This window comes from Diospyros lotus, chromosome 13 (genome assembly GCF_014633365.1).
Source record: "Diospyros lotus cultivar Yz01 chromosome 13, ASM1463336v1, whole genome shotgun sequence".
NCBI classification, from domain to species: domain Eukaryota; kingdom Viridiplantae; phylum Streptophyta; class Magnoliopsida; order Ericales; family Ebenaceae; genus Diospyros; species Diospyros lotus.
The window spans coordinates 5,050,008-5,073,013 of record NC_068350.1 but is presented as its reverse complement, the minus strand read 5'-3'; the positions used below and the strand labels follow the sequence as shown (position 1 = coordinate 5,073,013).

Here is a 23,006-nt window from a genome sequence, read left to right as displayed (position 1 = left end):
CCAAAAATTCACCGTCTCCTGTCGTACGTCTTCTCCGCTCTGCGTGCAGAAGCTTCATAGCTAGAAGGAACAGACGAGAGAGTTCGATCGCATTCTCCCAAACTAGCCTGATCATCAATGCGAAACGGTGCGACTCTTCTTCTTCTTCTTCTTCTTCTCTTTTACGTTTAAGTTCGTTTCTTTTCCCCTTCCTGATTGTTATTATTTTTCCACGGTACTGTTCCTGTTGTCTCTTTCAACAGCTTGAAATTTCTTGATTTTGGCGCAAAGCACTACGAAACGAATTTCAGACGTCTGTTAGGTGCGCACATGTAATGGCCTGTGGTTGTTTGATGAAATGTCTTGGTTGAGTTTGGTAAGACTAGAATAATTGAGAACGCTCTCCGCGTGGTAAGGTTAGTGTTGACGCCGGGAGAAGAGGAACTCTAATTTTGCTAAAAATTCGAAACGATGCTGACCTACGTTAGTGGTTCGTAATGACTTTAAACAAGCTAATTAAGTTCATTTGCATCTGGATGCAAATATACCATCTGGTCAGTTTCCCTTCTACTTGTGAAATATAAGGATTTTTACCATTTACTCGGTGTTTGTTAGTTTACACTAAAGTAATATAAATGCTCACCTGGAATGGTTTTGGTTTTTGTTTATGGAATGCAAATAAAAAACTAGTGAAACCTTGATGATCACGGTACAAGCATTTTGAATATTGTTTCAAAATCTCACAGTTAAATATCTAGGGTGGTTTATTTAGCATTTTGATGGTTGTTGCTTATCCAGAATATCAAAAATTATGATTATAATGGCTAAATATTGGGATTTAGACTCCTGTTTTATTTTAACCTTGATGCCCAAGATTTAGTTGTGACCCTATTTTTGGAGATGAAGTTGGTTATGTTAATTGGAGTTGACAATCTCTTCCTTGAGGTGACGCTGATGAGTCCCTCACGATCTAACAACAAAAAATGAACAAGTTTTTTTTAATGAGAAAAAAAAAAACCAGAGGTGAGACAATTAGTATAGCAACTATCTCTAAGCATGATTATAAAGGCCATTTGTTACTAGAGAATGTCTCTTTTGAATCATAGGTACTGTCAAGAAGGCAAATCAATCACCCTAACCCCACCAACATGTATAGTGGTAGCCTCACAACCCGCACTGTGATCACGATTTACTTTCCATAAGTAAGTTTTGTGTTTAAGATTCGATTCCCTTACCACCTTGGCTATGAATTTGGTGGTAAATAATCGCATTTGTTAGTTGTACGATTGTACTTGTAAAGATTTCTTTTTTAGAGAACTTCTGTAGTTTTTTTTTACTTGTTTTTAGGTTCTGCCTTTTTTATTTAACAAAAGAACTATTTTAGTTGCCTTAAATAAAAAAATGTCAATATATAAATCCCAAATATAAATAATATATATATGGCGACCTAATTTGATGAAAAACCTCTTTTTTTTGTTGGATTGAGTTGGTAGGGTTTATTTTTGGGAGCATTTTAACAACGTAATTTGTGGGAAAAAAAATTTAAGGATCCGAGGCTATGATAAAAAATAATATATATATATATATATATTTTTATATATTTGTATAGCCAAAATATACCAGGATCTTATTAATTTATAGTATTTTATGAAAGGAATATTGCTTTGAAGTTGACAGATATGGCTACAGTCTACCTACCTGCAAAAGATTATTTGCAAGGAGTTGTGCAAGTAGATCCGGCAGCCAATACAGTAATGGAAAGAATAATCGATCTAATTATGTGCTAGCTGTCACAATATTCCCAGTCCATTAAGAACCCCGAATCTTCATTTAAAGGCTGGAAAACAAAGAGTTAGTGTTGGTGGTCACTGAAGAGCGAAGACTACATCTGTTGAATAGGTTAAGGTACCTTTGAGCTCGACCAGCTATACCTTCTTGACCACGTGATGGTCGCATCATGGATGACGTCCAATCTGCCTCACAGAAAGAAGCTGTGTTTATTACTTAGAACGAAGTTGTTTACTGAAACATCACACACTTTGCAATCTCTTTCTAAACACAAATTCAAATATTTTATGTTATTTTATTTTATTTATGGGTGTGTAGTTTAGATGGATATTAAAAGAATAGATAGAAGAAATTGAAAACCGGTTTGGGAAGAGTATTTGGTTTCAGGTTCTGGAAGCTGCAGAACTGCCTGGAACATTTTCCTTCATGATCAAAATGATTAGACGATGAAAAGAGTACTTGGTATACTCAAATCAGACTTAAGTATGATTAAGTATGATTGACACTTTTATTTTTCAAAAACCCATTATTGAAAACTTGGCATTGGAAGCTGAACCTCTATTTCTTGATTTCATGATGACTTCCTTTGATGAAGTGTAGCTTGTCAAATCTCCAACTTCCATGGACGGATTAGTCTTAGCTTTTTAACTTAGATTTTCTGTAGGGAAACCAGTATTTGTTTCCAGTGGCTTTGTACTGCAGTTGTACTACAATAAAAGACTTTATGTGAAAAAAAAAAAAGTTGGGTTCCATTATTTTTAAATTTTTATTTTTGAGGAGTTAATTAGCTTTGAAGAAAACAAAAAATCAGCATAACTGCCTCTCTTAATACTTCTGAAGTCGTCCTAGACATGGCCTCTTTCCTCTTAAGCAGCAGTATGCAATGATATATGTGCGCCACCGCCAGATAAAGTTGCTGGTTAATATGTAGGGGATTTTTTTTTCCTGATTAATATGTAGGGGATTTAGATATACAAGGATTATTAGTGCATCATTTTAAAGTGATTGTTTATAGTGTACCCCAAACAAATCAGGATCATCCTTGTTTATCCATTCCCTGACTTGCTAACCATATTCATGCATGTCTCTCAATAAGCAAAGAAAATGTGACCATGGCTATAAAATAAAAAACCTTCTTTTGGGGTTGTATTTTTATGTACACATATAAATATACCCTCGAAAATGTTGAACTAAGTCAATTTTAACTTATTCGGCAGGAGAAAATATTAGCCTGTACCAAAATGCAGCTTGGTTTCTCGAGCAGAAAAACTTGAATAAAATTAATTACATCACTTGCAATGAATAATTGTATATATATAGCATCGAGTCCCATTCAAATCAAATTTCCATACGTCTCTTTTCGGATCCACCCAAAATTGTACAAATGAATTTTCATGAATGGGCAATAATTAATTTATAAAAATATTATTTAGATATTTTAATATTATATTATATTAATATTAATATATAAAATATTAACGAAAGTATTAACTTTAAGCTTTCAAATATTGTTTCTGATTAATTTATTACGGAGCTGTCGCGATCTGGCATAGGTCATATCAGACAAAACCAATGGGTCCCACTCCATCAGGCGGCGTTTTACCTTGCCAGACTTTTTGTGGATCAGGATCTACAGTCTACCACCCATTCTTGGGATGTTTGGGGACTTAGGTCCACCAATTATGTGGAAGTCCGTCCAGATGGCCAACTTGGATTCCGTCATTAACACAGGAAAACCACTGTGATTTCATTCCATATAAGCCTGAGATTCCGTCTCTATGAAGCTTTCCCCCTTTTTTTATATATGTGCATAAAATTTGCTTTTAGTGTTTGCTTGATTTTGATTGCGCGGTCGCTCTTGAAAGAGAAGGTAACCCCGGGGAAGAGCTGTTAAGGATTAATAGAAAACGTGGTGGGTGGTGCTTGGACTCTCGGTTACAGCCATGGCTACCAAAGGGTTGGTGGTGTATCTCTTATGTGGGTTTTCCATTGCTGTTCTATCAGTTCTTTACTTGAGTCACCGCCCAAGTGTGGATATCGCATACTCGCAGCCTCTTTTGTATGGAAGAAACAATACCTTGCATGCCCCATATGGATCTAAAAAAGTTTGGCCTGTGAGTTCTCTCTCTCTCTCTGACGAAATATGCATTTGATGTGTCAAGATATGTCTACTGCCTATTCTTATTGGTTTAGGTGAAAACACTCATTTTTTTCTGTTTTCTTTTATTATTTTGTGGGAGGTGGTTCTTTACTAGACGGATTTTGTTTCTGTGGCAGGAGTTAAAGTTTAGTTGGAAAATCGTGGTGGCAACGTTGATAGGGTTCTTCGGATCAGCCTTTGGAACGGTGGGTGGTGTAGGTGGGGGAGGCATTTTTGTTCCAATGCTTACTCTAATTGTTGGATTTGATACCAAGTCTGCTGCTGCTCTCTCCAAATGTACCTCTCTCTCTCTCCCTCTCTCTCTCTCTCTCAAACTAATATGGTACCCGGAGAACTGAAAATATATGATATCGACATAGCTAAGAGGGAAAGAATGTTCTTTTCTTACCATCAAATTTGATGGTAAAGCATATAAGACCAAAAAGTGAAAGGAATTTATGTCCTTAACACTAAATTGTTTTCCCTTTTTTTATTTGGTTAAAATTTCAGTTGTTGGGAGCTTGTGATTGAAGATTGGTTGTAATGGTATGGCTTGCAGGTATGATTATGGGTGCTTCCGCATCATCAGTTTGGTACAATTTAAGGGTGCCTCATCCATGCAGAGAAGTACCCATCATAGATTATGATCTGGCACTGCTATTCCAGCCTATGCTTATGGTTGGCATCACAACTGGTGTGGCTCTTAGTGTTGTCTTCCCCTATTGGCTCATCACTGTGCTGATCATCGTCCTGTTCTTGGGTAATGCAACTGGTTTGGAATGATTGATACCTTTTATGATTTTTTCCCCCTTCTCTTTCAAGTTGCAACCTCCTTTCACGAAACCCAGGGTCATTCGTCCTCAGCATAAGATATTTGTTGAAGATCTGGCTTCGATATATTATTTTTCTCTTTGCTTTTTTTTTTTTTAACTTCAAATGACTTCAATTACTGATTCTTAACAATTTAAATATGTCACTGTGACACTGCACTAGTTTTATGTTAAAATGTCTTTCAATCTTTGATTAAATATATTGTTAATAGGGACATCATTAAGGTCTTTTTTTAAGGGCATCGAGATGTGGAAGGAAGAGACTATTTTGAAGGTTAGCTGTTGGACCGAATTTAATATGTTTACCTGAAATGATTTTGTACATTTACTTTTTAGTTAATCCAACTTGTAAAAGAAGATTCCAAATTATTAGTCGGAAAATGACTGGTGAAAAAGAAAGTTTTTCTCTTGTACAAATAAGAGAAAGTAAAGCATTTGATTTAGTAGCATTGATATATACAGTAATACTAAACAATTCCTAATTTTTTTGTTTTCTTTTCATGACAAAAAAATGCAGAAAGAAATGACACGGCAGCAAGCAACTTTTGTTAATTCTCGCGGAGAGTGTAAGATATTATCTGTGAAGTATGAATTTCGTAAATGAAATTAGTGAACTTTTAAGCTATCTGTGCTTATTTCAAAAGAGTTCATGCTGTATGTTTTTTTCCCTGTTCTAGTGCTAATCGATACAGAGTATGAGCCATTGGTTCCCAAAGAAGAGAAAACACCTATGGTGAGCAAAGCCTATTTTAGCTTTTCTATAATTGTGGTCGTATTAGTTAGCGATGCTAATCACTCTTTTCTTCAGCAAGTTTTACGATTTAACGTCAGATGGAAAAGGCTTCTGGTGCTTTTACTTGTATGGGTTTCCTTTATACTTCTTCAGGTCATCAAGGTAAGTGCATTCAATATGTTTTTCTAGGTGTACATCTTTACACAAGTAACATGTGTGCATCAAAATATTTGTGTCTGTTTATATTTTAATTGCACTTTTTTGTATTGTTGCTGTGCAGAATGACATTGCGGTTTGCAGTACATGGTACTGGTTAATTTTCAGCTTACAGGTATTTCAACTCTAGCTATTGAATTTCCCTTTTTCTTGTTTCCTTGTCTTCTGTATTTCCTTTTTCTTAATTTGGAATTGAATCTCGTAGCCTCTGGTTCTTAATTCAGTTCCCCGTCGCACTTGGAGTGTTTGGATATGAATGTGTCAAATTGTACAAAGAAAGCATGAAGAGGAGGATCACTGGGAATACAGAATCAGTATGCGAGGCTAAACTTGAATGGACACGTATAAATCTTGCTTTCTGTGCACTATGTGGCATCTTAGGAGGTACCGTTGGGGGCCTCCTTGGCTCTGGTGGTGGATTCATTCTTGGTCCGCTTCTGCTCGAGATTGGTGTCATCCCCCAGGTATGGTCATCATTTCTCACTTCTCTTTCATGCCACTTCCCAAGTGTCCCGTGGGCATATTTCAGTAGAACTGTCGGGATTTAGTGGAACATCAGATATTAAATAACGTAATATGCATATGTTAACCATCAATACTGATTACTGACTGATTAACTTGCATGAAAATGATAATCTATTTGCCCATCATGAATTCTCTGAGATGTGACTTAAGACTTGCGATTGTTGCCAAGACATACAAGGGAATTCCGAGTGTTATGCTCTCTTTGGCTACTTGTGTTGCATCCTGCAGTTGTTTGAGTAGGATGGAAGTTGCATCTTCCCTCAATAGAATAGTATTCAAATTCTTCTTGTTGCATCTACTCCATTAATTCCTAAGTAAATGAATTCCATGGAAAGGAAAGGACCACTAGAAATTTGCAGCGTCCATGGACCACGGATTTAATTGCTTGTCATTACTCTCCATAATGCTGTGATGGAGATATGCATATACCTATATATTGTGGTTTGAAAATTTTCAAGTTTCTTTCTAGTCACCTGTTCCTTTGCATCCAAAATGATAATTGAAGGGGAATGGGTATGAAGACAATTCTTCGTAATTAAGAACAATCATAGAATTTTCTGTCATATATGTCTAGATTATTTAATTTGAATTGTTCTTTCAAAGAATTAAGGGGCCGATCCAGAGACGGATCTGGAGGAGGGCTGACCTCAGGTTATTTCAGCCCATCTCGTCCCCAAATGGTCCAGATCCACATGGCAGATCTGGGGGAGGGTTGAGCCCTCCCCCCGGCGCGGGGATCCACCCCCTTAAATTAAATATTTCTTTACTTCTTTCGGAAAGATCAAGAACTCAATAAATTTGTTTGCTTCGTTCACAGGTTGCTAGTGCGACAGCAACATTTGTGATGATGTTTTCAGCATCCTTATCTGTGGTTGAGTTCTACCTCCTTAAAAGGTTCCCCATTCCATATGGTATGCTCTTTTTCACGCATTTGCTTTAATTTCAAATGTGAAGAGTAATTCTAAACATCTCACGTACTCTTCTGGCATGAGTCCTTGTTTGATTTTGTTCTAATTTTCAGTTTTCTATCTTCGTTTTCGTGAAAACAAAAACATAAAATACCGTTTGATTTTATGCTTTATTTTCAAAACTTAAAAATTTTAAGTTTTGAATTCATTTTCAATTTTGTATTTTAAGTATCTATTTTGAGATTTTTAAAAATACATTCTTTTTATTATTCTAAAAAATTGTTTATTAAACAAAAAACTAAATAACTTATTTACTTTAGAATTTAAAAAATATATATTTTATGATATTTTATTCAATAAATTTGATTATTAAATAATAAAATTAACTATTTTTAATATAATATTTTATATTAAATATTATTATACATAATATATATATAATACACTTAATAATATACTACATATTTTTCTATATTTTTAATTATAATATATTTTTTGCGTATTGGTATTTTCAGCTTATTTTGATTGAAAACATTCAAAATAACTGAATTTTTATTATAATTTTTTTTATTTTTAAAAATACATTTTTGAAAATAATAAAATAAACACGTTTTTAGTGATTTGAAAAATTAAAAACTCAAAACATACTGAAAATACCAAAGAAAATGCAGTCTAAAAAACTGGTAAAACACGAAAACGCCACAAAAAAAAAAAAAAAAAGAAAGTGTTTTCATGTGGATTCCATTTCAAGTTGGTGACCCTGTGTTCTCTTTTCACGTGAGAAGAAGTCACTGACCACCAAAAAAAAAAAAAATGAAAACTGAATAAAAAATCAAACAGGGACTTTATAACTACCGAACTATCGTTCACCAATCATTTTACAGTAAACAATCCATTGAAATCTGAATCTGATATTAGACTTCATAAAAAAACAATTATGCAGCACTATACCTCACAGCAGTATCAATTCTGGCCGGCTTCTGGGGGCAATTCTTCATAAGAAAACTCATCACTTTTCTAAAGAGAGCTTCACTCATTGTGTTCATCCTCTCAGCTGTCATCTTTGCCAGTGCCGTGACAATGGGTAAGTACAAACTGAAATCTTCAATACATTGTCACTCAACACTGAAAGGCAGCCGAACGGTTTGCTTAAAAGAATAACATATCAAGTCGTTATCTCATTCCATGTTGTTGGTTCCGTGAAATCTAGCCCCCCCTTCATTTACTTCCATATGCGGCCTTATATTATTCTTTAAATTCCTTACCCTTATAAACTGGATGCCTGCCTAATAATGGGTTGCTTGCTTCTTGTTTGAAAATCTGTAACAGGGGTGATCGGCATCGAGACAAGTGTCCGAATGATTCAGAACCACGAGTTCATGGGATTTTTAGGATTTTGTAGCAGTCAATGATCTCAGGTAGTGAAGAACATACGTTGTGATGTAGAAATTAAAGAGAAGCAAAGTAGGAGTGAGCAAAAACAATTGGCGTGATGAGCGTACAAAATAAGTGGTGTTGGCCAATGCCTAATTGTCCAACCCCTGGGAAAGTTTCCATCATTACAAGGGAGTGGCCGTGGTGAATGTTAACTTATCGTTAAAATCACCGCCTACGACTCATTTGTGTTCTTTTCATTGCAGCAGTTGATTCTGCCAATGTATTGGGTGTGTGTGTGTGTAATCAAAGATCTGTCGTTTAAGAAAACACTTCAGGTATTCTCTGTTCAATGATGTTGCCTCCTAAGGTTTGTTCTAAACCTTTCTGGGTTCTCCTTGGGCTATTATTTCACCATCTATAAGTGATTATCTTCATTTCCTTGTCATCCCCAAACTCAATTTTGCGTAGCGTAATCCCAAATATTCTCTTTTACCATAATCGATTTAAACCTGGATAAAGAACGAAAATTGGATGATACAACTCAGCCCCTAGTCTGATGGAGTCGGACAACTCCATTGAATTGCCTATCATTGTCTATGAAAATTATATTAGGTAATGTGATCTTTTCATATATAATGAAAAAAAAAAAAAAGTAATCTTCTAATAAAAAATTTAGATAGATATTGAAAACACTAAAACTAGTGTTATGGAACCCACCTAGAAAGATTGAAGGTGTATGTTTCAAATATACATTTTTATTATTTCCTATTCTTATTTTAAGAAATGAAAACTCAATATATTCATTGGCAGCTTTGATTTGTTGAAGGGCGGATTCAAAACGTTGTCAAAAATTTCCATTCCATTCCATTATATCATATCCCTTCCATCCAGTCCATTAATTTTCATTTATGTTAAAGAAAATAAAAATTAAAAATATTATTTGATCTTGCTGTGAGCTATGAAGAAAATGAAAATGAAAACTGAACGCTTCCATCCATATTCAATATTAAATTTATGTTGTGGGTGAAAAAATTATTTGTCGTTAGAATATCTAAAAAATTTAGCAGCTATTTTGTTCGTATTTCAATTTTTAGTTTTAATTTTTAATTTTATATTTTAAGTGTTTGTGTTTGAGATTGTTGAAAAAACATTTTTTTTAGCCTTTTTTTGTATTTTAAAAATATATAAAATAATTTTTTATTATTTTGAGTTTTTCTTATAAATTTTTTTTAAAAATTTTTAAAATATATTTTTAAAAATAAAAAAGTAAATACGTTTTAAAAAATTAAAAAAAATCTGAAAACAACAAAAATAACACGATTATTAGTCGTTGAACCGGGCGGAGTTGGTTGCCTACAACTCGCTGGAGTTGGTGTCAAGATGATGAAACTTGCTAGTAGACTTGGTGTGTGGGTGGGTTGCCCTGAAAACGGTCGAAAAACACTTGAATCTAGTTGTAGGAGTTAGCTCATTCATTGCCGAAAAACTCGTGGGCTAGCTGCAGTTGTTGTTAAGCATGACTCTAGCTAGCTAGTGCCACCATATCTGGCTCTAGAGAGCATAGAATTGTCGGATCTATTCGATTTCATCACGAGAACAATCGGATTTGGCAAACTAGCTAGTCATTCAAAAATATCAATAATTTTGGATGCGGTCGTCCACTGGATTTGCGAGGTTGGTGTGAAAAGAATGAAATCATATATGTTCTGAGTTCGCTATACTTGAAAACGTCGTCCAAAAATAGAAATCTCAAGTCATTGTGTGGCTCTCTCTTATATATGCAAGGTCGCTGGTGTCAGCTTCAGGTCGCTATCATAGGGAAGAAAGAAAGAAGAAGACCTTTTTGTCTGGGAAAGGTGAAGTCCCTCACCTTAAGGTCCCACACATTGTTCCGTGCATGTGGGAGGGACTAATCACGATACACGACGACGTATCAGGTAGGAGACACAGTGCATAGTGCCCACAAGGAGTCACTCTCACAGGAGAATGAAACTCCCACACTGCAACTGCCATGACTCGAACCTGCATCCTTGTCTGCAATCTGCTACCTGACTGCCATCCGTGCTACGCCCGTGGGGGCAGAAGACATTTTTGATTGGGTGGAGAGGAAGATAAAATGGTGGTAATTTTTGGGTGGGATTTTAACCCTATTCCTTTTCAAAAGTTAAAATATCTTTTCTTTCTTTTGATAAATAAAATGATACTACTCATAAGATTTAAATTTAAAATTTTAAGCTTATCAACGTTATTATTTACTACTCTAATAGTAGTATTATAAATAAAAAATATAAAGTATCACAAGATATTGTATGTGTCGACGTTCGAAATTAGTCGACGGTGATTTGTTGGCCCGCACTGGTGTGGTGGATCTGAGAGGGAGAAAAATGGGATATCTAGTATGATTTATTGACCCGCCAGCCCTCCTTTGCAAGATACTTCGATGCCCAAGTCAATGAGCGAATAAGTAAGTGTGCAAGGTATTAGTAAGTGGATAGAAAAAAAAACATATCCTAACTCTAAAAAGAGTTGGCTGATATATAAGAGAAGATGTCTCTCTGCATGTGTAGTACATCTGCACGAGATGGACAAAATACCTAGCGTCGGCGAGAACGTCAATGCCACAGCAAGGTGCCGACAGAACCTCCATTAATGAGGATGGGATTTGTCATTAATGAGGATGTGATCTAAGATGAACGCGCAGAAACCCAAACGCAGTTGTAATGATGTTGTTACAAAGGGTCAGGATGAGACTAACATGGGCCAATCAGATGGACCGAGAGACGGGCCAGGTTGGGCCTGCCCCTAGCCTATTATTATTCTCTAGCGCATAACTTTCTCGTTATACAAATTGATTGGCCAGGCCGATAAGCTATAAAAGTCCTTGGGAGCTCGCTCGAAGCGTGGTTGTGAGCTCGCACTGATAGGTTAACGAATTTAGAGAAATTTTCGAGAACTTGCTTGGCCCCGTGATCCGAACTCGGGCTTCAACGATGTGTGAGCTTGCTTCAACGAGTTCAGCTCAAGATCTACTGGACCTTATGCGATTAGGCCGGCCCGCTGAATTAAGTTCAGCCTATAAAGAGTAGAGCGAGAAATACTCATAACAGCATGCAACATAATTATAAGAATTAGGAACAGTATCTCTAAATTGAAAGTATAAATTCTATTTTTTACAATCATGATATTATTTTAATTGTGTGACTTCAACCGTTATTTAATCATGTAGTATTATAGTATTATTATTATTAGTTATTAAATAATATAGAATAATTATATTATCTGTCACGAGTAACATAAGTTTTGTCTGGGGAGATAAAATAAGAGAAATGGCATGGATGGATCCCATTCATTCCCACCCGTCCCCCCTGGGCAAACCCGTAATTAATAATCTCATTCAATCATGCAAACTTTACACGTAATATGGTCAAATTTGTGGGAAATTTGGACTAGTTTAAATTGTGTATAAATTATGGCTGACATGACAGACAACAGCGTTGGCAAGATTCTTCACGGCAAATCCATCCTCTCAGTCACATGGATGGAGATTTGGCCTGCTTTTTGTGAAGATCGCACATGTACATGCACATCAGAGTTTGTCTTTTATCTTTCTACTTTTATATTTTTTATTAAATTATTTATTATTTTAATTATATTTTTTATTTTAAAATTTTAAGATTAACTCTTATATTCAATCTTTTTTTTTTTTCATTTACAAAAAGATCGTACTTGTAACCTTTTTCTTTTGTTATTTTTTAATAAAAAAATATTTAACCTACCAGTTTGATCTCAAGTTATTGAATTAATTTATAAGATACGCAACTTATTTTTTCAAGCGTTTGACAACATTTAAAAATTTAAATGCTCTATAACTAATAAGTTCCAAAAAATTTTTTGTGTTAACTAAGAAAATATCTAATTTATCCTAAAAAAAATAGATATTTCTAATCTTTATTATTCTTCATCCCTCTACTCTCTTTATTGTCTGTCGTTCGTTGCTGGACCCATCTCTAACCATTGTCTCCAACCAAACCCATCTCCATCACCATCGCCATCATTGTCGTTCGTTGTTCACTGTCCTTTATTTGCCTATATTACGGTTATTCTCTATTGTAGTAATCCGTTACCCAATCCATCGCCGTCAGCCTGTCGCCTTCTCTATTATATATATATTTAACAATTAGTGAACTTTAATCCAGAAGAATGGGCTCAAGTCTAATCCGAAAGGAATGGGCTCGAATCGAAGCCCGTGTTAATATTATACTAATAATTGGTGAAATTTAATTAAATAATTAAAAGTTGACCATTGACGTGATATAATTTTGGTCTTTTATTGGCCCCGTAAGAGCTGAGTATTTCATTAGTTATCCAATAATTGCATCATTAGTGATTGATTTGAGCACTGGAGAATTCATCAAATGATGGAGCCTTGTCGTCCTTTTGCAAGTAGAACAAGTATCAGACAAGCTTGAGCCTTCAGCTTTAGACGTTCGGCCCACTTGTAGTGTTACCATCCTTGGGCGTTCCCTAATTCTCGGGCCACCTATAATTGGGTTTCGTCAAAAAGTCGCGTTACTATCAATGGGCCCGACCAAGTGGTTGCAGTACATCACTACAAATTCAATTACTCATCATGGGCTTCAGCCCAATGTGAGTCATACCCTTCACTGGGTTTCTACTCTTGCACCAAGCTTTATGGGCCTTACCTACTAATTTGTGGGCTAAGGACCTTAGCTTTATGGGCTTTGCCGACCAATTCGAACGAGCTTATTCAAATGTAGACAAAAGTTAAATATATATCTTTCTTTAACGAACAATAAATGAGGGTATATATATACAATAAATAGACAACGAAGCTTTGAGAGGGAGAGGAAGAAGCAGAAAGAAGAGATCGAGGGTACGAAGCTTTGAGTTTTATTTCCAATATAATTATTCACTACACTTTCGCCTACATTTATAGCCTTACAGTCTAAAGAAAAGATAACGACCAAACTGAAAAATAAGGAAACAACAACCACCCACCATGAAAATCAACTCATGTGGGTTTATTCAATTAACAAATTAATTAAATAGACAAATTAATTAAACAAACTTAACTAAGTCTCTGCTGGACTCAATCTCCCCACTTACTCCATACTCAATACGTGTGAGTTGTATGGATTGCATGTATCGTACGTATAATACGTGAAATTAAATATTAGAATTAAAAATAGGGGACTTGAAATTTTATTTTTTATAAGGAGATCTACATAGTGGTTAGGAGAATGCCTTAACATTTATATATACAATGGAGCTAGTTTAATACCGAATCTAATTAGTTTGGTTCATGTGGGTTTGGATTTGGGTAAATGAATTATATTTGAGAGCCTTATTACTCATGCTGATATGTTAGAGATCAAATCTATTGAAGATAAAGCCTAATCTCAAAAAGAGAAAAAAGTATACACCTTAAAACTCAAGAGACTATCAACAATTCTAGTAGATTAGGGTCTCTCTATAGTGATTGACGATAGTCTTGGGAGAAAGACTTGCAAGAAATGTTCTGGGAGATTGGAAGGTCTCCTGGTGACCTCCCTCTTTTGTAGGGGAAGTCTTGAACGTGAAACATGATGTTGAAAATCCTTTAGGAATCTTGTAACGAATAAGCCTTTTTGGAGTGTTCATGTAGAGATTGTTCTGCACCCTTTGATTGTGTTATCTCTTGCATGATTCAAAACAACCTGATTATAGATTTCGCAACTACAAATTCTATTGTTGTGTCATCACAACAACAACAATTAGAGTCATTTGTGGGAATCATATCAAAAGGCCTAAGAAAAAATGCTTTGCATGACATCTCAGGTCGTAGGTAACAAATACAGAAAAGAGGATCCTGATGTTGACAACCCTCCTAATCCAAGACTCCGAGAGAATGTTCCATATGAGGTTCTTGGGCTTCAGGGATAACAATTCAAATTGTCCCTTTCAACAAAAATGAAGCCCTAAAACAACACCATGAAGAGAGCACCAGAGCTCTCTGAGAGATAACCACTTTCCTTCAGAATGCTCTCCTACAAACTCCCTTCCTTTTATTTTACAAGATTATTTATTGCCACCACTCAAGAATGCACCACACAAGCAAACACTTCTCTAAGAGACTAAAAAAGGTCTTTGAGAAATTGAAAGGAGTTTGGGAGATATGGTCAATTGGAAAGCTGCAGGATGATAACTAGGAGCTTCTCCCGGAGGTCTATCCTACAGAACTCCTTAGGAGATTGAGTCACTTTCCAAGAGACATCACATCAAGGAGGCTTGTGGGAGATTGCTCTATGGGACCACCCAAATCAACCTCAAGCGACTCTAATTTAGAAAGGAGTCACTCCACCCCCTAACGAAAAATATCATAGTTGTGGAATCTATCACATTCAATCAAAATCACACTTGGGCCTCGGCCAAATTAGTTTAATCTTATTGCTCAAGATGACAAAGATATGAGAAGAATAGTTAAACAAGTTTTAGAACAAAGGAAATTGGTAATTGTGGAGGAAGACCTACACAAAAGAAAATTTTCCTTCCTTACAAGAATTATGGAGAAACCTCTTCTCCCTAAAATCAAAGTTCTCAGATCAACTCTTACTCAGGAAAGAGAGACCCTCATGACCACATACAAAACTATGAATTTGTATTTATGTTGCATGACTAGGAAGACGTTATTATGTGTCGAGAGTACAACCCATGTGCAAGAAGAAAACCTTGACACCCAAGGTCTAGGGAGCACAAGTCACCCCTCAAATATCTAAGCCCCCTAGAATTAGCCAAGTCGTCTTGGGTGGAGGCCTATGAGGAACTTGTGGGAAACACTTATATATTGCAAATGTTTCAATGAAGCATTATAAGCATATTCATCTAAATAAAATATTTCATCTCTTGTTGCAATTTCTTTTTCATGTTTTTTGTTTTTAGGATAATGAATGTATTAAAAATACTAAAATCATGGTGAACGGGCAAACTTAGAATCAAAGCAACAAATGCATGAGAATGATCTAGGATTCACCAAAAAGGAAAAGGGATGGATGTGAAAAAATGGAAATCAAAAACATAAAAAGTGTGAGAATAATTTGAAATTAGAAATGTAGAAAACGTGAGAGTAGTCCAAAATCAAAAATGTAGAATGCATTAGAATGATCTAGAATTAAAAATGCAAAAAATATGAGAATGATGCAGCACAACATTGAGATCAAAAGCATAAAAAAAATGTGAGAATGATTTGGAATCAAAAACACAAAAAGTGTATGAGAATAATCTAGAATAAAAAACACAAAAAGTATGAGAATGATCTAAGACAAAACTAGTAACATAAGCACAAGAAAATTTCAATAATGATAAAGGGACAAACTAACATTAGAAGCACAAAACCATGAGATCGAATTAAAATCAAAACACAAAAATGTGAAAATGAAAAATGATCTATGATAACCTCGAATCAAAAGCAAAAAAAGTGTGAGAATAATCTATGATAACAAAGACCAACTAAGATGCCTACGAGTCACTTGCGAACCAAAGACTCACCTTGGGCACGTGCAAATGAAAACTCGCTAAGATGTTCGAGGATCATTTGTGACTCACCCAAACACACACGAATGGTCCATCACAACTCACTAAAAAGAATAAAATACAAAAATCCTTCGACAAGGTGAAGTCCTCCCAAAAAATTGGGAAGCAAAGCCTAACTCAAGAAATGAGGGACACAGCTTACCCGACCAAGCTAGAAGAATTTCCACGCTAAAGATTTGCATGAGCTCCAAAACGAAACTAACATATTCTCATTATAGCCTTGAATGGGAAAGTTCTTAGCAACTAATCAAGGCACTCCTTTCCATAGAGGAAACTCAAAAGGTAAAGTGACGATGGAATCAACAATTTAGACAATCAAACAAAAAAATCACAACCATCAGATGAACGAATGAAAATCTAGTGTGGAAAAATCTACTAGATAGAAAATATTGACAAAGAGGTAAAAGCCCCCGAGGAGAGCCTCTCGGAAAAGATGGGCCATAACATAGTCTATTATTTCCTTCGAGAATCTCGAATGAAAGAGTGGAGAGAAATTTATGTGTTAGAGATCAAGTGCATTAAAGACAAAGTCAAGGCCCAAGAAGAAGAAAAGGTACACCCTTCAAAACTCGAGAGATTGTTCAATTTCTTGGAGACTAACACATCTAGCAAACTATAGTCTCCCAGTAAAGATCGATGGTAGTCTTGGGAAAAAGACTAAAAATAATGGTTACGGGATACTGGAAGGTCTCTCGAAGACCTCTCCCTCTCATAGGGAAGTCCTAAGCAAAACATGAACATGATATTGAAAATCCATCTAGGAATCTCGTAACAGATTATCCTTTAGGAGTCTTAATTAATCCTACTAAAACTTAGAATACTAGGGATACCTATCACGAATTCTCAAGCATTTCTATAAATAGGTGAGCCTTCACCTCATAAATGGTACGTCTTTGATACTTATTTCAATACTGCTTATAGATCTAGACCTTCTGCAAATTCAAATATCGAATTTAAGTATTAGAGTATTCCTACAAAGATTGACCTACGCCCTTTAATTGTGTTCTCTTATGTAAGATTCTAAATGGCCTGATTATAAATTCTCCAACTAATATTCTATTGTTGTGATATAGCTACAACATATGCTATATGTAGAACGTGAACTTTGAGTTTCAATTTGAAGTTTGAAATCCAAAAGTTCCATCACTTGACTTGAAATCTTCTCTTTAGGTTTGTGCAGTCTCACTATTGCTATTCCCAATCAATCTTGCCACCACCAATCTCTGATTGATCTTGTTACCTATGAGTTATCGATTGATTTTTAGGCAACAAGGTTGGCCTTTGGTCTTCTATGTTTGCTTTTCCCCTTCTCTATAATTATTATTATTATTTTTTTCCATAAATCTACCTTCGTTTCATTTTTCCAACAAGCCACAAATGCTTGCTTCTTGAACCCTCCTGACCCCACAATTTCTTTCTCTTCCTTTCATTGTTTTTGTCCTTGCCTTTCAAATCCTTATGACCTAACTTCATTTCAACAAGCCCTAAACCCTGTTTCTTATTTTTCGCCATTGTTTCTAACCCCTCGTGTTGTGGTTGTGTGATTCCTTATGGGTCTATCCTTTATTCTAGGAGAGTAGGGTGAGATATGGTGGTGACTATTAAGAGTAAAGAATTAATATAAAAGATAAATTTAACTTTTCATCTAACAACTTAAGTTAATAGAAAATTATTGGGGGGGGGGGGGGGGGGGGTGTGAAATGGCAACAATAAGAAACAATGTTTAGGGCTTATCGAAACAAGTTGAATGCAATATTGATTTTTGCCAACGGTTGAGATTCAAATCCAATGGGAAAGAAAAGTCTTGGTGATGGTGATTCATTCTATCCTATCAAATCTTGAGAGAAAGAATTAATTGAAGCCTCTAGAGAAGGCTTAGTATATTATCATTTTTGTTTAGGGTTTTGTGCTATTTGTTTTGGAGGCCTTTGTTGGGTCTTCGGGTTTCAGCACAGTTTATGTTTGTGTTTGTTGCTTATATATGCTTGTAAGTGTTTGGTGCACGCTCTTCGTAAACTTTTCCTTTGTATGATCATCCCTTTAATCAATTATTGTCTATTCCCAAAAAAAAACACATTTTTTTAAATATCATGCAAATATAAAGATTATATTTATCAAAATCTTTTTTCTTTCTAAATTTTCCTATATATATGGCACATTTGAAAACTCCAATAATCATTAACTTCCCAATAACCAAGGCTATTGAGAGCGATCTGATCTTCTTCAACCACAAGTGATAGTTCCTAACCTAATTGATCATTGCAAAAGGGTTAATGTTTTACGATCAAAATTCTGGTGGCAAAATCTTTTGCCAATAATAATATATATGCACGATCGATGACCGGTTCTTACAAACAATCAAATATATATCGTTATGAATCGTAATGAGTTAGCAGTTAACAAAAGAATGATTTAGTCAAAATTAATAAACCAACAACAAACAACATTAAAAACAAAGTATCAGTTTTAGGGTTAACATTAATTAATCCATAAAGATTAATTAACTGTAAGATCTAGATGCCAACTACAAGGCAAACCCTAATAATAATCAACCCAGTTCTTACTTCTTAAGCTGGCTACCTAGTAGCTAGGTCTAATATAGAACAAGTAGTATTGAGAAAAAGCAGCCCGGCCTGTTTCAAGGATAAGAAGGCAGGAAGCTACCCCAGTAAGGCGGCATCGCCGGATTGTATTCGTCGACGGAGAAGACATAGTTTCCCTGATCGCCAATATTCTGCTGGTGGCTGGTTTCCCCTAGCTTGCCGGAGCCCTGGTTCTCAACAGACGTGCTCTCCACCGTCTCTTCGCCGGAGATTTCCGTCTGACCTCTCGAGACTTGCTTCTTCATTGCTTGGTCGTTGAGCAAAGTTTTCAATGCCGAGACCTTTCAGGATCATGAACACAATATTCAAATCAGAAAAATATCACAAAAATGCATGGCTTCATGGAGAGAGAGATTTGTAAAGAGAAGGTGACAATTAGAATCCGATTGTGTGCAATTATACTAAGAAGTGATGAGTAGAACAAAACACAAATTATATACTTACGGCCACGATCACACTTAGTTTTGTTCTATTTATTATTTCTTTTAATGAGAGAACTCATTTGTGTGCTTTAAATAAACTCATGAGTAGGCATACTTAATAAAATTTATAGAAGTTTGTGTATGGGACTGTGCCCAGAGTTTGATATCACAAAAATGAGATGATTATAATTTTTTATCACTAAACTAACCTTGGAGTCCACGAACTGTAATTTTTCATAAAGAAATCCACATACCCTCAATGGCTTTGCAAGAAGACAATTACAAATCCTTAAAATTTATTTTTTTTCATATAAGTTAAACTATTCCAATCAACAATTTATTAGAAGAACAATTAGATTTGAATTTGAGACCTTAAACTCACTGAGTGTTACCTTATACCAATGGGCTGCAACTTAGGTGGTCCTTAAATTATTAAACTATTCCATAGTTGTAGGATTATATATGAACGTGCATAGAACTTAAAGCAATTCAAATCTAAGACGTGTTGCCAATGAGAGCGCTTCTAATGCTTACCTCTTCTTGGAGCTTCTGCTTCTCTTTAGAAACAGTGTCAAATTCCTGTTTGAGAACGTCGTAGAGGCGCTCGACCTGCTTGGCTTTCCACCTCGCACGGCGGTTCTGGAACCAAACAGCGATCTGGCGGGGCTGCAGCCCGAGCTCCCGGGCCAGCTTCATCTTCCTTTCAGGGTCCAGCTTTATCTCCTCCTGGAAGCTACTCTCCAATGAGTCTAACTGCTCGTTCGTCAGCCGCTTCTTCTTCTCCAGCTGATTCCCGTAATAACTACCACTCTTGTCCATTCCGCCGACCACCGCGTGCGACGGCTGCGCCACCACCGGATACTTCATCTCAGCGCCTGCAAATTATGAAGCAATTAAGAATTATAGTAATTATTTTATATATGACAAACAAATCTACGTATGTTAATGTAGCTGAAGTATGACTAAGAATATTCTAACTTTGACATGAAATTCAACAAACAAATAGTGCAGAGAGAGAGAGAGAGAGAGAGAGAAATGTGGGAGACCTGGGTAGTGATCATAGTTGAAGAGGAAGTTGAAGGAATTTTCAGGGCGAAAGACAAAAGGGGGTCTGAGGTTAGCATTCCAATCCATGTTTTAGGGCTATGGAAGCTGATAGTGATCTTGAGTTTGATCAATTTAACCCAAATCAGTACTCTCTATTTACTGCTCTCCACCGTCACTAGTCGGAGCTCCAGTCCAATGGGTACGTTGCACCTCAGAGAGAAAGCAGCTGTCTCTGTAGAGAGAGAGAGAGAGAGAGAGAGAGAGATGGCTAGACTTTGTGGGTATGGTTCCCCTTTCGGAATGGAGGAAGTAGATATATATATATAGGTTGAAACTGATATTAAATACCAGGACAGAAAAGGGAAAATGATTCACTGTTTTTTTTTAATTTAAATTCGATTTTAATTTTTTTTTATATGAACGTCCAACTTTCTACTTCATTTTAATTTTACAATCCCCTCTAGTTGAGTTAAATTCCGTTATTAATTTAAATTATGAGTTATCACTTGCGCTCTTGTCAAACTCGTTCTACGGTTATTACGAGAGAGGTAAATCAGGGATGTGCCTGAATGATCAGAATTTTTTTTTTTTTTTAAACTATGTTCACTGACACTTACCAATGACCACTCTCAAAAAAATATAAATTTTTACTTTTTTTCAAAAATCGATCCCACACTAAAAACCTCTAACCTCTAGCATTACTTTACGAATTTCGTTATTAATTGATCATATGACAAGTTGTCATTACAATTGCCAAATTGGAACATGAGCTAAAGGGAAGACTCATCAGATAGTCAATTAATTAATTAATTATATGTAGAGAAAAGTTTATATTCTGTTATCATTAAGTCCAACGGTCGAGAATTATATAAGAAACTATATTATAAGTTTTTAAGTGTAAACGACATGAGAATGAGAATGAGAATGAGAAAGAGGTAGATGTAGATATAGAGAGAGAGTGAGATTTGGGGTTGTTCTTTGCTAGGTAAATGGGGTTTTCTCTTTAGTCTTTGCTTTAAATTTAATATGTGTAATATTGTTATATCCATATAAATAAATATACATAGTAAGAGCAGAAGTATGTATATTATATAATCAATAAAACTATACAGAAATCATAAGAACATAGCAAAATTAAATAAATATATATATATATATATCCCCACATTAATAAGAGTAAATTTTCACTACAACAAAATTGTAGAATAAGCAACCATTCATAATATCTTTAATTCTATTTATTTGCTTCTTCATTTGGGAAGGGTTAGGGGTTGAATGGTTGCTTCAAATAAACTATAAATAATAAAATAAATAAATATTTAATAAATTTATTCTAAGCAAATAAAACCATATAATATAAATGAGTTTTTAGTTAAGCATGTGTCGATCTTACTGTCTTTTTTGCTTAAAAAGTAAAAAAAAAAACAATATTGGGAGAGACAGCATGAGCTTACACAATGTAGGTTCATCCATTCTCCAATTTGAGCAATTATTTCTTGTCACAGCTTGCCTACAAGAATAGGTGTATATAATAATTGAACTCTTCCTTATGCAAATTAGCAATGACAAAGACATGTCACAGTAAATTGGAGTTGCCCATCTTGAGAGTCCCCTTCTCGGTTGCCATAGCTGTGGCCTGTGACATTGTCATAGTCTTTGGGGTGTGGCATCGTGTTGATATATATGTTGATACCAGAAGATTTGGCTTTGACCAGTGTGTGGGGGACTGGGGAGCATGGCCAATGTTAGAACCACGTATTGTACGCCACTTCCCATTTTTGCAAAAATTAAAATAAATAAATTTTAGAACCAAATACCAAACAAAATAATATTATTTAAGGTAATTCTACTTAGATCTGTTGCGATTTAAAGCATTTTTATAAGCACTAGATGTCGTTTACTTTTAATGTTTTAGACTCTAATGGCTTAATTTTTTTAACACATTATAGATATTACGGCTGTTTCAATAAAAAAATAAAAAAATAAAAGCTAAAATTAAACCATTAGATAGTTGTAAAAATAACTTAAAAAGCCCAAAATTTATATAAAAGTTCCTTAGAAATATATATAAAATGAGATTGAATAAATTGCCCAGTATTTGATTTGTACATCATTAATAATTTGTTCAAAGTCATTTAATTCGTACTGAGAGGAGGACTCGTCTTTAATTACCCTAAGATCAAGCTTTGTACATAGTACATCGAAAAATAATATTACATACAAATAAGAAAATTATAATATTTTGTAAATTTATATTTTTGTTAAAATAAATTAAATTTTGAAAAAGTAGGATTTCTGATTAGATTTTTGCCACGTATAACTAACCAGGCTAGGGCTAGGGCAGGCTCTATGCATTCTGGGACTTTCCACAGGCAATGGACCTGCCCAAAACTTCCCCATTAAAACCAACCAATTAATTGCAACCTTTACAGGCCATGCCCCTATTTTTGTCAAATTATTTTAAGAGGAATAATATTTAAAAATAATTCCCAGATCACGTAAATTAAAATAAAATAAAATAAAATAAGAAAGCATAATGAACATGTGAATCACATCTGTATTATAAGGTTGGATTCCATTCATTCATTCATTCATTTGGATCTAAAACTTGGAAGTATTTAAAGTTAGGTTTTTTGAATTACTAAACTAGTGTTTCAAGATGGCCAAATTGAGCTAGCCCTAAGGGCTAAGGCCCCAAAACAACCATCTCAAGCTAGGAGGTAGACCACTCAATGATTCCATGATGGTTTTTAGCTGTTTTAATCAATCAATTTAGTTCAGTGTTTGTCACAGTGTTCTAACATAGATGATAGATCAGCCAGGAGACGGGAGGTTTCTCTGTAACCAT

The 23,006-nt window shown here is 35.1% G+C and overlaps 2 protein-coding genes across 2 annotated transcripts; one reads left to right on the top strand and one right to left on the bottom strand.

The window, feature by feature from the left end:
• Positions 1-3,456: 3,456 nt before the first annotated feature.
• Positions 3,457-8,875, top strand: LOC127789189 (sulfite exporter TauE/SafE family protein 4). The gene is made up of 12 exons (XM_052318003.1): positions 3,457-3,881; positions 4,045-4,204; positions 4,467-4,667; positions 4,950-5,011; positions 5,255-5,303; positions 5,415-5,470; positions 5,546-5,632; positions 5,751-5,801; positions 5,911-6,150; positions 7,029-7,122; positions 8,063-8,203; positions 8,449-8,875. The coding sequence occupies exons 1-12, from the start codon at positions 3,711-3,713 to the stop codon at positions 8,529-8,531; spliced, it is 1,395 nt and encodes a 464-aa protein (XP_052173963.1). The 5' UTR covers positions 3,457-3,710; the 3' UTR covers positions 8,532-8,875.
• A 9,631-nt stretch (positions 8,876-18,506) lies between these two features.
• On the bottom strand, positions 18,507-20,432 carry LOC127788983 (putative homeobox-leucine zipper protein ATHB-51). Its single transcript, XM_052317705.1, has 3 exons — positions 20,158-20,432; positions 19,646-19,986; positions 18,507-18,970 (listed from the first exon to the last, which is right to left on the bottom strand). The coding sequence occupies exons 1-3, from the start codon at positions 20,243-20,245 to the stop codon at positions 18,725-18,727; spliced, it is 675 nt and encodes a 224-aa protein (XP_052173665.1). The 5' UTR covers positions 20,246-20,432; the 3' UTR covers positions 18,507-18,724.
• Positions 20,433-23,006: the final 2,574 nt, after the last annotated feature.

Excerpts from the sequence above, each read along its gene's own strand:
- LOC127789189 (XM_052318003.1), top strand. The coding sequence starts at position 3,711 with ATGGCTACCAAAGGGTTGGTGGTGTATCTCTTATGTGGGTTTTCCATT. Across the intron at positions 4,205-4,466 it reads TGCTGCTGCTCTCTCCAAAT|GTATGATTATGGGTGCTTCC; the intron begins GTACCTCTCTCT and ends TATGGCTTGCAG. Across the intron at positions 5,802-5,910 it reads GGTTAATTTTCAGCTTACAG|TTCCCCGTCGCACTTGGAGT; the intron begins GTATTTCAACTC and ends TTCTTAATTCAG.
- LOC127788983 (XM_052317705.1), bottom strand. The coding sequence starts at position 20,245 with ATGGATTGGAATGCTAACCTCAGACCCCCTTTTGTCTTTCGCCCTGAA. Across the intron at positions 19,987-20,157 it reads CAACTATGATCACTACCCAG|GCGCTGAGATGAAGTATCCG; the intron begins GTCTCCCACATT and ends CATAATTTGCAG. Across the intron at positions 18,971-19,645 it reads AGCAGAAGCTCCAAGAAGAG|GTCTCGGCATTGAAAACTTT; the intron begins GTAAGCATTAGA and ends TGATCCTGAAAG.